Source organism: Aquarana catesbeiana, linkage group LG03, assembly GCF_042186555.1.
Source record: "Aquarana catesbeiana isolate 2022-GZ linkage group LG03, ASM4218655v1, whole genome shotgun sequence".
Taxonomy (NCBI): domain Eukaryota; kingdom Metazoa; phylum Chordata; class Amphibia; order Anura; family Ranidae; genus Aquarana; species Aquarana catesbeiana.
In genome coordinates this window covers 141,602,983-141,617,087 of record NC_133326.1, presented here as the reverse complement: position 1 = coordinate 141,617,087, position 14,105 = coordinate 141,602,983, and the positions used below count along the sequence as shown (strand labels likewise).

The 14,105-nt window shown below is 41.1% G+C and overlaps 1 protein-coding gene across 1 annotated transcript in view; it reads right to left on the bottom strand.

Moving 5' to 3' along the window:
• Positions 1–14,105, bottom strand: part of SMO (smoothened, frizzled class receptor) — a 62,543-nt gene that overhangs the window by 8,439 nt on the left and 39,999 nt on the right. Inside the window, exons 9-11 of the mRNA XM_073619341.1 lie at positions 11,498–11,683; positions 10,135–10,283; positions 120–254 (exon numbers count right to left, since the gene is read on the bottom strand). Coding sequence (XP_073475442.1) covers positions 120–254; positions 10,135–10,283; positions 11,498–11,683 — 470 coding nt within the window. The remainder of the gene's footprint in view (positions 1–119; positions 255–10,134; positions 10,284–11,497; positions 11,684–14,105) is intronic.

Sequence of the window (14,105 nt, the reverse complement as noted above, 5' to 3'; positions counted from 1 at the left end):
GGAAATCTATTGGCTCTTAGCTAAAAAAAAAAAAGTTAATTAATCACGGTTTACACAAATTATATGAATTAATAGACCTACATTATGTTTTCATCTAAAAGGCAAATGATTGTGCTTACCTGGAGTTGCCACTGGAGTTACAGAAACATCTTGAGGCAAAATGGCTCCTCTCCTGGCAACCATCTTTGTGACATGCTGTGCCCATGCCGAGGACATGTCAGCTGATGGCTCATTAATGTCAAAGTTAAGGCCCGCTGAAGAATAAATGAAACAAATGTAGTGACTTCAACCATACGAATTGAGGATAAACTACACAAGACATTATCCGTGCGTTAAATTTTTTCTTTATAAGCTCTGGGGTAGAAAATTTTAAATGTCTGGGTAAAAATATATCTTGTTGTACACCCATCATATGTTGGATACATAATTTTTTTTATTTTTGAGTATTAGAGGTCAAGACAGATTATTATTACCAAAACAAAAATAGTGTGCTGTCCCTTTAAATAATAATAAATCATTCACTAAAATCAGTTCATAACATCAAAGTGCAAAAAAAGTTGTGCAAATTGCTTTAGTATATGGACCTTAAGTCTCCCACATATGCAATTGAAAGCAGTGATAACACAACATATACAAAACAAAATATAACAAGAACAATCAATGAAAGACTCTAGTTATTAAAAGTCCACATATGAGTGAAGGTGATGAAAGTGCTCAGTGTGCAATGATTTCTCAAAAAGTGCTGAAGTGCTCAAAGGTATCTCCTGTAAAGAAGATGGCCACTTACCAAACAATGTTGATTCTGAATTACAGGGATCATAAAATCATGATATCAGTCTCCCGATAGGAGGTTCCCTTATCACACTGAATCCTAGCAATATACTCCACAATGGATTCGGCTGGATCATAAAGGATCAGCCCTCATAGCCTCATTGAATCGCTCTCCAAAAGAGTCATGTGTAGGAAGCATGGAACATGACCCTTTTGGAGAAACATGGTGGTGACAGCATCATGCTGTGGGGATGCTTTTCTTCAGCAGGGACAGGGAAGCTGGTCAGAGTTTATGGAAAGATGGATGGAGCCAAATACAGGGCAATCTTAAAAGAAAACCTGTTAAGAGTATGCAAAAGACTTGAGACTGGGGTGGAGGTTAACCTTCCAGCAGGACAACAACCTTAAACATACAGCCAGAGCTTAAATGGAATGGTTTAGATCAGTGGTCTCCAAACTGTGGCCCTTTGCTTGCCTTTATCGGGCCCTTGGGACCTTTCCTTTCTCTGATACAAGGCACTATTCCTTCTACACCAGCAATAGGACACAATTCCTGTCACTGATACCAACAATAATAGGATTTTTATAACAGCTTACCTGTAATATCCTTTTCTTTTGAAGTACATCACGGGACGCAGAGCCATAGTAATTACTATGTGGGTTATAGTCCACCTTCAGGTGCTGGACACTGGCACACCCTAAACAGGAAGTTGCCTCCCTATATAACCCCTCCCATACCGGGAGCATCTCAGTTTTGCAGCAAAGGAATACACGTGTATACTAGAAAGAGGGGCGGGACCTCTGTGTCCCCTTCTTTGGCTACTTCAAAAGAAAAGGATTTTACAGGTAAGCTGTTATAAAAATACTATTTTCTTTAATCGTGCATCACGGGACACAGAGCCATAGTAATTACTTTGTGGGATGTCCCAGAGCAATGCCAACTCAGGGGAGGGAGACACAACAAAAGTAGGGTACCATGAGATCAGAGGACTTATACGGCTGCCTTTACAAGAAAAAGCAGCCAATTCTGATACCCTTCTTGCCGCAGATTTGGTTACCAGAAAAAATAGTTTCCTTGTCAAAAAAGGACCAAGTGAAAATGTCGTATCAGTCCAAAAAAAGGCTGTTTTGTAATCCCGCCAAAAACTAAATGCAAGTCCCAAGGGTTCAGGGATGATCTAACCGGGGATTAAGCCGTGTTACCCCCTGAATAAAGTTATGAACCAAAGAAAGCGAAGCAAGTGGTCCTTGAAATAATACCAATAAGGCTGAGACCTGTCCTTAGAAAGCACTCAAGGCCAGCTTTATTTCTCACCCCATCTGCAGAAAGTCAAGGATTCTACCTTTGACCTATTTCCTGGGATGCAACCCCTGGCTTCACACCAGAAGACATATGCTTCCCAGACTCCATAATATATAATTATGGAGGCCGGCTCCCTTGCATTAACCAAGATAGAAACCACTGAACCTGACATCCCACGTTTCTTCAAACCGTTAAATTTAGCGTTTGTAAAGTAGGATGGAATACCGGACCTTGCGAAAGAAGGTCTGGCCGTGGCGGTAGGGTCCATGGGTCCCCTACTGTCATCTTTACGATCCCTGCATACCAAAATTTCCTGGTCCTCGCTGAAGGCCACAAGAATCACTGACTTCCCTTCCTGCTTGATCCTGCGAAGAAGTCGTGGAAGCAGGCAGAATAGGAGGGAATGCATAAATCAGTGAGAACCAATTCCACGGGAATAGCAAAGCATCTGTTCCGCATGCTAGCGGATCCTTTGTTTTTGACACAAAGTTGTCGATTTCTTTGTGGAACCTGGAAGTAAACAGATCTATGTCTGGTATCCCCACACCGCACACATGACATGCGTAAATATATATGTCTGTGAAAAATGGACTATGGAGCTGTATAGGGGTCATAACAAAAGAGAAAAGAGAACAATAGAAAAATGAAAAAAAAATGGTGAGAACAGTATGAGGAAGTAGACTATAAAGAAAGGGGGAAGAAAACGGGACGGAATATAAGGCTTAAACAAACATAATAATGAGCTATCAACATAAATCATTTACAGTATACATCTTGAAACAATACATATATACAAATGATTCTCATCAGAGACCATATAATGGAACCAGAGAGCAGAGAACATGTTATATTAATGTATTTATCTCTTATTTCTTCATTGAGGCCATTGGGTGTCACACTGTTTAATGTGTATATCCAGAAAGTTTCTTGCCTACATAGGCGTTGGAATCTTTCGGCTGGGGTAAAGTGATCTGGTATGGATTCAATGACCCACACATTAGGTCTGAAATGTTTTGTTGATGGCGAGTGGTAAAATGACGAGCAGTGCTGTATAGGGGATTGTTGGCTTGGACAGCTTTTCTATGCTCTCCAAACCTAGCGCGTAGAATCCTAATCGTTCTACCTACATATAAGAGCCCACAAGGACAAGAAATGCAGTATATCATGTAGCTCGTTGAACAATTAAAAAAGGATTTGAGGGTATATTGGCTGCCATTGGTATTAAAGGTTTTTCTGCCATGTGTAACATTGGAGCAGGTAAGGCATAGCGCTTTTTTGCACCAGTACATGCCAACTAATGGAATGAGGGTAAGTTGTTTAGATATAAGAGATTTTTTTCTGAGCTTGAATTTTGCTAGGAGCAATTTTTGCCTTAACGTTGGGGGCCCTATGATAAGCAAATTTGGGAACAGTAGGTAAAGAAGATAATAAATGAGGCTCCTGAGTCAGAATGGACCAATGTTTTTTGATAACCTGTTCCATCTTTTTGTGACTCGCATGGAACTGCGTGATAAATCTGGTTGTTGGTTCAGTATTCTGATTCTTAGGGTTGGGTAGGGTATCTGTCAAATAAAGGGAGGCGGCTTCGCTGATGGTATTGGTCGGGTAGCCCTTGTCAATAAATTTTTTAGAGAGGGTGGTGCATTGGGAACTGTAATCCTCTAGTCTGGTGCAATTTCTCCTAAGCCGATGGAACTGGCTTTTGGGTATATTGTTAAATAATATTTTTATGAATATTTAGAGTAAGCGCAAATTTAATATTGGTGTAATTTTTAGTATATTGTTAACCCACCTGGGGTGGTGACAACTGGAGAAATGGAAAAAGGAATTTCCGGCCGTGGGTTTGGTGTAGTTCTTAGTGGCAATCTGATTGTTAGTATGGAAAAATTCCAAATCCAAAAAAACAGATTCTGGGTCCATAGCAGATGTAAACGATAAACCAAAAGATTTGTTATTGCAAAAGGTGATGAAATCATGCACGGAACTGATGATGATGTCATCTATGTAGTGACCATAGAAGACCAGGTGTGCTGAGAAGGGATTGTTATCCCAGATGTACCTGGTCTCCCATAGTCCCATGGTCAGATTGGCGTAACTCGGTGCAAAATTAGCACCCATGGCCATCCCCTGTTTCTGTAAATAAAACTGAACATCGAAGGTAAAATAGTTATGTTCTAAACAAAACTTGGTTGCAGAGATGATGAAGTCTATCTGTGATGGATTCAAGAGGGGATTGGAGTGAAGGTAGTGTGCGATGGCTTGGAGCCCTATTTCATGGGGTATAGATGTGTAGAGAGAACACACGTCCAAAGAAACCCACAAGTAAGAAGACTCCCATCTGTAAGGTTGTAAAAGATCTATCAGATGGGTCCCATTTCTAATATAGGATGGGAGGGACTGAGCCAGTGGTTGCAAAAACTGATCTATATATAGTGAATAGCTGGTGGTAATGCTATTCATAGATGCCACTATGGGACAGCCTGGTGGATTGCTGGTGTCTTTGTGAATCTTAGGCAAGTGATAAAGGTAAGGGATTTGAAAAAAAGGTTTTTGAAAAAATGCTGCCTCTGATTTGCTAAGGATACCCTGGGCTAATGCCTGTGTAATGATGACCTTGGACTCCTCGATGAATTGAGCCAATGGGTCGGTTTTCAATTTCTCATAAGTTTGAGTATCAGAAAGGAGACAGTAAGTCTCTTGAAGATAGTCAGATCTATTTTGTAACACAATCCTTCCCCCTTTATCTGCAGGTTTGATGATGATTTCTGTATTGGTACTAAGGGATTTTAGGGCTTTGAGTTCCTGGAGACTAAGGTTATGAGTGGAGTAGTGAGTTTTGGAGGATTCCGAGGAACAGAGGCCTAAGAGGTCTTTGAACACAACTTGATAAAAGGTAGTTAAAAAGGGGCCTTTAGATTGGGTGGGATTGAAAATAGATTTGGGTCTGAAGGAGGTGTGTTGTATGGGTGGAGTAGGCTGGGAGTATTGGGACCAAGCTATCAGGTCATCATCCTCGTCAGTATTCCATAGTTCGCATAAATCTAAAATGGCTTGTTGGTCAGCTGTTTTTATATTTATATTAAAGTTAGATTTTGATACTGCACTTTGAAAGGCAATGTGGAGATAAAAGACAAGAAGCGCCAATCTGAGTTTTGCTTCTACTCTCAAGAAAGCAGCCACTGGTGCACAGTATCATTTCCATTTGAACTTTATATTTTTATTGCTATTTTTTGGACTTCCTAGACATAGCGTATATGTGTCCTGTATTGCCTATACCTATATGCCTTATCAAAGCCACACATTGTCTTTTTGGACATTTTGTACATTTGGGACATTATTTTGATATCCTTATCTTTTCCTCATGTTAGGTTGAGATCTTGCGCCATTTCTCCCTTTTTCATAATGTTTTGCAGCAGTCTCAAATGAAACTGAGCATAAGGAACGGCCTCGAATGAAGCCACCATCTTTCCCAACAACCTCATGCAAAGTTGAATAGAAGAATTCATCTTGCTTCGACCACCTAAATCAGTTCCTTTATGGCGCTGATCTTTGCCTGGGGCAAGAATACCCTTTTCTGGGTGTACCTATGATCAGACCCAATTATCTTAGCCCTTTTCATGGTTTTAAAGAAGATTTCTCCTAGGCTGAGAAACGGACCTAGATATTCCAGGTAGTAGAATGTGGTGACTTTGGTCTAAGCGGGCTACCGACTGGACTATCAAGAACAGATCGTCCAGGTAAACCATAATCGTTATACCTTGGGCCCTTAATCTGGCTAGAAGAGGGGCCAGAACATTTGTAACACTCAAGGTGCAGTAGCTAGACCGGAAAGCAGAGCTACACACTGAAAATGAAGATTTTCCACCTTGAAAAGTAGATATTACTAATGAGCGAGGAAATAGGCATCTTTGACGTCGATTGACGCCAGAAGTTCTCCTTGTAGGATGGAGATAACTGATTGGATTGACTCCATGCGAAAGGAAAAAAAAAATATTATATTATTCAGGAATTGAATTTAGATTTTTGAGATCCAGAATGTCCATTTGGATTTAACCAAACCCCAACCTCTTCTCTTACATGAGGGCCACCATGATCATGCCAAAAGTTGGCTAATGCTTGAGAGAAAGACTTCTTTTTCTCTGGATACTTAGGAACGTTTTATCTGAGAAAACGAGGAGACGGGAAAGCTTGGAACTCCAGTTTGTACCTTGGAGCTATTGATGAATTCCCCCATTTGTCTCGACACTCTTCCTGCCAGATTCTTGAGAACTGCAGAAGAATTCTCCCTATTGAGCGAGTGGGGGCGCCTCCTCATAAGGAGGCTTCAGTATCTTGTAGGTTTCCTCCCCCAAACCTTTTTGTCCCTGGGGTTAACCATGAGGATTACCTTTTGAACCTGACGGCGGAAGCCGTCGTGACTGCCTGGAGGCTGGTGCCCCTGGCACAGAAGAGGGAGCTTTAAAAACAAAAATACATTTACTCCTTTTCTGAAATGGCAAAAGGGGTACTCTTTCCACTAGAATTTCTTTGGATGTATTATCCAAAACATCCCAAAATAGCTGTTTCACCGCAAAAGGAACACTAGCCAGTAGCTTCTGCATGGTGCTTAGTGAAGAGCACAAGGCCTGAAGGATAGAATCTCTCATAGCAACTATTGCAAACATAAAGCTACCAGATCCTGGGCCTGTTGAGCAGGATAACCTTGAACACCTGTATAAACTTGTCTCTCAACGATTAAGCAATTACTGTCAGCGCAGGCTGAGACACTCTATCTGCCAGAGAAAAAAGTGTTTTTTTTGTTTAAATAGGAATTCCAACTTTTTATCCGTTGGATCCCTAAGCATTTGAGCATTGTCTTCCGGACAAGTCAAACTCTTATTCACAGAGGTGATTCTCTCAGATACAAAAAAGCTTTTCCAACAATGAATGGGCAAGAAAAGGCATGCACAGCTTGAGGAAGCTTTAGCGAACCCAAACACTCAGGTAAGGGTACATAAATGTGGAGCAGACCATTCAGCAAGAAATTGCACCATCAATCTTAAGATTGAAACAGCTGATTCTCCCGCATTTGACACCTCAGAAGAGGAGTCATCAGCCTCACCACGGTCCCCTGAGGGAATTCATCTTCTCCCGCCCCTAGTTTCTCAGTTTGAGGGTCCTGGGCAATGGAAGAGAACCTGTCACATTTTGACCAACACTGGGATGCGATTAAAGCCGCTAAACATTTTTTTTTTTTTTAAACCTATCATGGCTGAGGAAAAAAGATCTTTTTTAGAAAAATAAACAGGGGCTGCAGTGTTGAAAACAGTTGCAAACATTTCATGGACCCGATGCTCACTCTGACCAACCACCCTCTCTCAGGGGAGGATGCCATTTGTAGAAATGAATAGGCTTTCCAGAGCTTAGAGGGAGACCCTTTTAGCTCTTTTTTGGGGGTGCTGCATCCCCCCTTTTGACCTTAGCCCGATGCACAAAGCAGAGGTACTACCAGAAGAAATCACATCCACTGCTTGAGCAATAGTCAGCCACTGCCAATGCTATTAATGCTCTGCCTGATGCAAATAGTAAATGTGTCAAATAGGAAATGCCTGTGTCACCAAAACCTCTTTCATGCTCCTCTTTGCTCTTATGTCTCTCTGACAATTTTGCAGCCACACTCCCACGTTGGAGGATGCCAACGCTGTGCTAAGCCCCGCCCCCACCTCGCATCGCGCCCCCCTCCTTTCTCTTTAAAAAAAAAAAAAAAAGAGTTTTCCCGTGCAAGCACAGGCCTCCGATCCGACGGGATCGGCTTGTGAGTGAGGGAGGGATGGTGTGAAGGAGACCTGGAAGCCGCCGCCGAGTAGGGGCGGTGAAAGAAAACGGCATTGCCGATTGCTTTCAATTCTCCCTTATACCCAGCCTCATGAAGAGGGGAAGAGTTCAGCCCAGGTGGGGGTGTCTGGAGGAAGCAAAACCCCCCAAACTTACCGGAGGTCTGCCTGCTAGCTGGAGGAAAAAAGTCTGCTGCTTCTGTGACACAGCGTGATCTCTGAGCAAAGCATGAGAAGGTACATGCTCCATACAGCCCCCAGTGGTGACACTTAGGCATGACAACATTTACTTTAAAGGAGACATTTCATAAGAAATTTCAAAAATTCCTTAGAAAACTCCACTTACCTTTCTCGCCGCAGGGTTTTCTGTGGTAAAACCAACAGACCCAATCTTCACCCTTCATGGTGGGTTCCGTTAACAAACCTTCAGGAACCAGGGACCCTCGGGGAACTCACAATCCTGGACCTGTAATAGCACCCCGCCAGTAAAACTTTATGGCCTTAATACCAAAAGTACTGGATCTCTAAAAAGAGAAGCGTTTACAAGCAAAACCTCGTTTCTTCGGATACGAGACCCGGGTACCTAAAAGACACTTTGAATGGATCCGGCTGCATGGCTAGCCCCAGCAAGGATTGCTCCAGTGGAGCTCAGCATAGCACATCTTCACTCGTGACCAACACCTTAGACACTGGCGAAAAAACTGAGATGCTCCCGGTATGGGAGGGGTTATATAGGGAAGCAACTTCCTGTTTAGGGTGTGCCAGTGTCCCGCACCTGAAGGTGGACTGAAAACCACATAGTAATTACTATGGCTCTGTGTCCTGTGATGTACGATTAAAGAAAGGGCACTATTTCTACCACTGACCCCAACAATGGGGCACAATTCTTCCCTCGGATACCAATGATAGAAAACTATCATATTAATGCCAGTGTTACATGACATTAAAAAAAGTAACGGTCTTAAAACAGTGATATCGGTGCAAACTCTTCTACAAAGTATTGACTGAGGGGGGATGAATACAAATGCACGCCACACTTTTCACATACTTATTTGTAAAAAAAATTCTAACCCATTTTTCATTTTCCTTCCACTTCACCATTATGTGCCACTTTGTGTGGGTCTATCACATAAAATCCCAATAAAATACATTTACGTTTTTGGTTGTAACATGACAAAATGTGGAAAATTTCAAGGGGTGTGAATACTTTTTCAAGGTACTGTATACTGCAGTAATTTGCACAACTTTTTTGACATTTTTGCACTTTGATGTTATGAACTGATTTTAGTGAATGATTTATTATTATTTAAAGGGACAGCACACTATTTTTGTTTGGTTTTGATATTGGCCCAGTGTCTGGATTATATAGACTGCAACAGTCCAGTAAATAAATAACCTTTTATTCAGTTTTCTTTCTTGTTTGAGCTTAGCGCAAAAGTTCCTTTTATATTAAGATTATTATTATTATTACTACTAAATTCAAGAGACTATGCTCTGAAAAATGTGCATAATGCCAGATCCTCTAATGCCGCGTACACACGACCGGACTTTCCGTCAGAATAGACTCCGACGTTCTTACAAACGGAGTTCCGATGGAGTTCTGCTGAAACGGACTTGCCTACACACAATCACACCAAAGTCCGATCGTTTAGAACGTGATGACATACGACGGGACTAGAAAAAAGGAAGTTCAATAGCAAGTAGACAATAGCTGCCCTTGCATCGTCTTTGGTCCGTCGGACTAGCATATAGACGAGCGGTTTTCCCGATAGGAACTGATTCCGTCGGAAAGATTTGAAACATGTTCTATTTCTAGGTCCGTCAGAATTTTTAGAAAGAAAAAGTCTGATGAGGCCCACACATGATCGGAGTGTCCGATGGAATGATTCCGTTGGACCTTTTATGCCGGAAAGTCGGTCGTGTGTACGCGGCATAACTCCACTGCAGCAGCATTGCAAACTGTTCAAAAACATTGCATTTAAGCATACATTTTGAGGGCTCTTTGGAAGGGCTCAGATAGCGGTGTATGTCAATTTTAGCAAGCTTTAGTTTAATGCCTTTCAATGACCAGTAGACCTTTCAATGTTTTCCAGTATGCCAGTCAGTTTTTATAATTATTAATTTGATGGAACAGGGATGTGTCTTGGTGTGGCTAATGGAACTGAAGTCTGACTTGAGGTCTTATTATATTTTTCCTCTGCATGCTTTTATTAAACGCTGACAGTTGCAAATTGTTTTTATACATACCAACTGGTCCTTCATGCGAAACTGTATGGAGACTGAAGGACAGTTCCTTTTCGGGATTATTAAGCAACTCTTTCCTCTTGGAAAATGCCTTTGCAATCATTTTACTTTTCTTGATTCTCTTTGGTTCATCATCACTGCGACCTAAAATTCTGTTCAATATAGGTATAAAATAAAATACTGATGAAGTTACAGTATAGTATATACATCTTAACCAAATAAAAGCCAATATAATCTCTAAAAAGAAAACTCCTGTCAACACTTAGTTATAGCTCTGTTAAGTAACAAACTACATCCCTGTATCTGCTTTTTTGTTTTCAGCTACATAATTTGGTGGAAATTAAATAAATCATACAGCTTTTAGCATCTATCCAATATTTAAGTCGGTCATAGAAAATCTAGTGTTTTGATGATCCTGGACAGTTCAGCACCCATTAGACTCAGGCTAGATCCATCTAATAATAAATAGAGCATCCAATTTTTTGGTTTGAGTAGGAGAAGTTACTCACAGTCAACGTAACAATCCAGCAATTGTTCTCTCCCTCCTCTGCCATTGGCTTCCACTGCCGTGAATCACACCCAGTGCGGGGGGGGGGGGGCTGAACCGCGTGCTGTGTGTCACCGGACACAGAAAGCATGGCTCGGCTTGCTATGGTGGACACTCAGAAGGAGAGAGGAGCCAGGAGCATCAGTGAGGGACCCGGGAAGAGCAGGATCAGGGCTTCAGGTAAGTAGGACATGTTTGTTATTTAAAAAAAAAAATATGGGTTTACAATCACTTGAAATCTGAAGGTATGTGGTAGAGCTGTCTGCTCTGAATGGGTTATGTTAGTCTAACATTTTATTTTCTTGTATTCTTACAGTTTTAAGTCCCACAATGCACTGCTCTAGTAGCAGTTGCAAGATAAAGCTTGTAAAGAATGGTCAAAGAATGTGATCAAACGGTTTACGGACCACAGAGAGAACTGGTTAATGAAAACCTGTCTGTAGTTTATTTTAAAACACAGGTTCCTAAGTGACAGAGATTATTTTTTATGTGCAGAAAATAATACATTTGGAAATCTATCAGTGACAACAAAAAAAAAAGAAATCAATTCAATTGATGAAAAATGTAGAGTGATTGTGTTGGACTGAAAATTGAACTGAAAACTCACACAAAAGGTGATAATACCCTTTAATAAGGACTGTATTTATTTTCTCCAAACTTTTACCGTTCAACTATCATTTTCATGGGTCCTCAATCTGCATCCAATTATTTACTGTGAGCCAGCAAATACTTTTCATATTAAACCTACATGGATAATCATGGCCATTGCTGTAAAGTTTTCTATTGTCAGACATGACAGGATGATTGCTGTTGTCTTACCTGCACCAGGCTCTCTTCCAGATGATAATGGTTGCTTTGGTCCAAACCCATGTACTCATTACTATGCCAGTGCCAAACATGGCAAAGAGGTTAATCTTTTCTACCAGGAGACTGGGCCTGTTCTTTATTTCACACTCTGGAATGGGCTTATTAGTTTGAGCTGCAATAGTCACATTGGCTTCGCACCTTAAGGACAAAAGTGAAGAGTACAAGATTTAGAACCCGGAGACCAGAAGGAAAAATCTACCACACACCAGTTCTTGTATCTCTCTGAGACTCTTATGTGGTGATCTCCCAAGATACCTCAAAAAGTTGTTTCACCCAACTGCTGTAGTCATTACAAATCTTAGCAAATATACATGTGGCGCTGGTACTGAAATAGATCCTATAGTACTGAAGTCCAAGTGGCCAGTGGGCTGCTATGCTGCCTAAAATAGACTATTGATTCAGGGCCAGCCTTAGCAGGGAAGCAGAAGCAGTCTAATCTAAAGTGGTACAAATCTTAGCAATGGTGTCACACTTTCCAGAGCAATTCTCCAAATGTAGAGTAAACAAACAATGAAAGTATTCCCCACAAAACTGGCGAGACTGGAGTAGGTCACTTTTTGTAAACCCCCGCTTTAAGGCTGGGTTCACACCTCTGACGGATGCGGCTCGCAGCAGGGGTGCTGTGCGTCCCGTTTCACCGTTTCAATGATGAATCAGGGCTAAATTCAGGCAAAGCCAAAGATGCACAGGACCCCTGTGCAATTCGCTCTGCAGTCACAACGGAACTGTTTCCATAGAGAGCCGGTCACAATCTCCTGTTATGCGAACTGGATGCTGGGAAACCTGCATCCAGTTCGCATAGGTGTGAACCTAGTCTTAAACTTACTTGTAAAAGAAACATGACATGATAAGTTTGTGCCAACAACACTAATCAATGCTGGCTTTGTAAATGATCACCTTATAAAACAACCTATTCAGTTTAAATTGAAATGAAAGGCAAAATATTTGTGTAGAGATATAAAAAAACAAAAACATGATAAATACCTTTTTCATAGCTAGAGAACTGACCACGGTGTGCTCTCCTGCTTAGTGTGGTTAGTTTTTCATAGGAAAGCAAGGGGACTTGCAGGAATGCCAGAGGTTTCACACAAAGGAAGCAATAAAAAGAGAACCTGATACTTTCTCATACAAGTACATGGTACAGCAGCCACATTATAGGAATATGAAATGTTGGGGTAACAAACGCTTTAACTATGGATGTCATATTAGAAAATTATGCATATTACAAGAAACTAGTTCTACTGTTACCATGTTATAATAGCCTGAAACTGCTGCTGTGTTCCAACTGAACATATGCAAACAGCAAGATTATTGTACATGATAAGCAAGCAAAAACCAAGTACCAATCCCGAGCCTGGGAAGTATAATGCCCTGTACACAGGGTCGGACATTGATCGGACATTCCGACAACAAAATCCTAGGATTTTTTCCGACGGATGTTGGCTCAAACTTGCCTTGCATACACACGGTCACACAAAGTTGTCGGAAAATCCGATCGTTCTAAACGCGGTGACGTAAAACACGTACGTCGGGACTATAAACGGGGCAGTAGCCAATAGCTTTCATCTCTTTATTTATTCTGAGCATGCGTGACACTTTGTCCGTCGGATTTGTGTACACACGATCGGAAATTCCGACAACGGATTTTGTTGTCGGAAAATTTTATAGCCTGCTCTCAAACTTTGTGTGTCGGAAAATCCGATGGAAAATGTGTGATGGAGCCCACACATGATCGGAATTTCCGACAACAAGGTCCTATCACACATTTTCCGTCGGAAAATCTGACCGTGTGTACATGGCATTACTGTACCACAAACCAACCAGCCACTTAATTCAACTTACTTTGTCTAGCCTAATACCTGCTCCACATTGTGTATAACCCTTGTGTACCTGACTCTCTATATAGCTCCACAATGGATTCACTGAGAGATATCAAGAGATGATTTACCCATCTTTGCCCACCCAACAATGAAAGATCACTTTTTGGTTGAGTTGATGTTAAAAGATCAAAGCAGTTGCATTCAGCACTAGCAATGCACTGAAATTTCAGCCACCAAAAATGCCCACGATTTTGCCACAATTGTACTGTGCTTTTGCTGTGAATGTACTGTGCTTATGGTGTGTTTTTATAGGTCACGTGACTCACAAATACATCAAAAACGCAACACGGTGCATTTTTGATGCGTTCTTGCTGCGTTTTCAATGCATTTCAATGGGGAGGTGCATTTTTTGTGCGTTTTTTTAACTAACAAAATATGCACCAAAAATGCAGCAAGCAGGATTTTTAATACTGCTTCAAAAAGTGCCGATAATGGCTGACAATAAATTCATATTCATTTAAATTCATGATGTTAATTAAAAAGTGGAATATAATACAATTATTTTTTAGAAAATATATATATATTTTTAAAAATGTCAAGTTCGGTTTTGGCCAAGTGCATCCTGAATTTTCGGGTTTATGCACCAGAATTTTCATTTCGATGCACCATTATTCAGCACTGAGTGCTTCTTGAAATTCTTCATGAAATTAGCAGTATGCTTCCTGATGTGACATACCTAT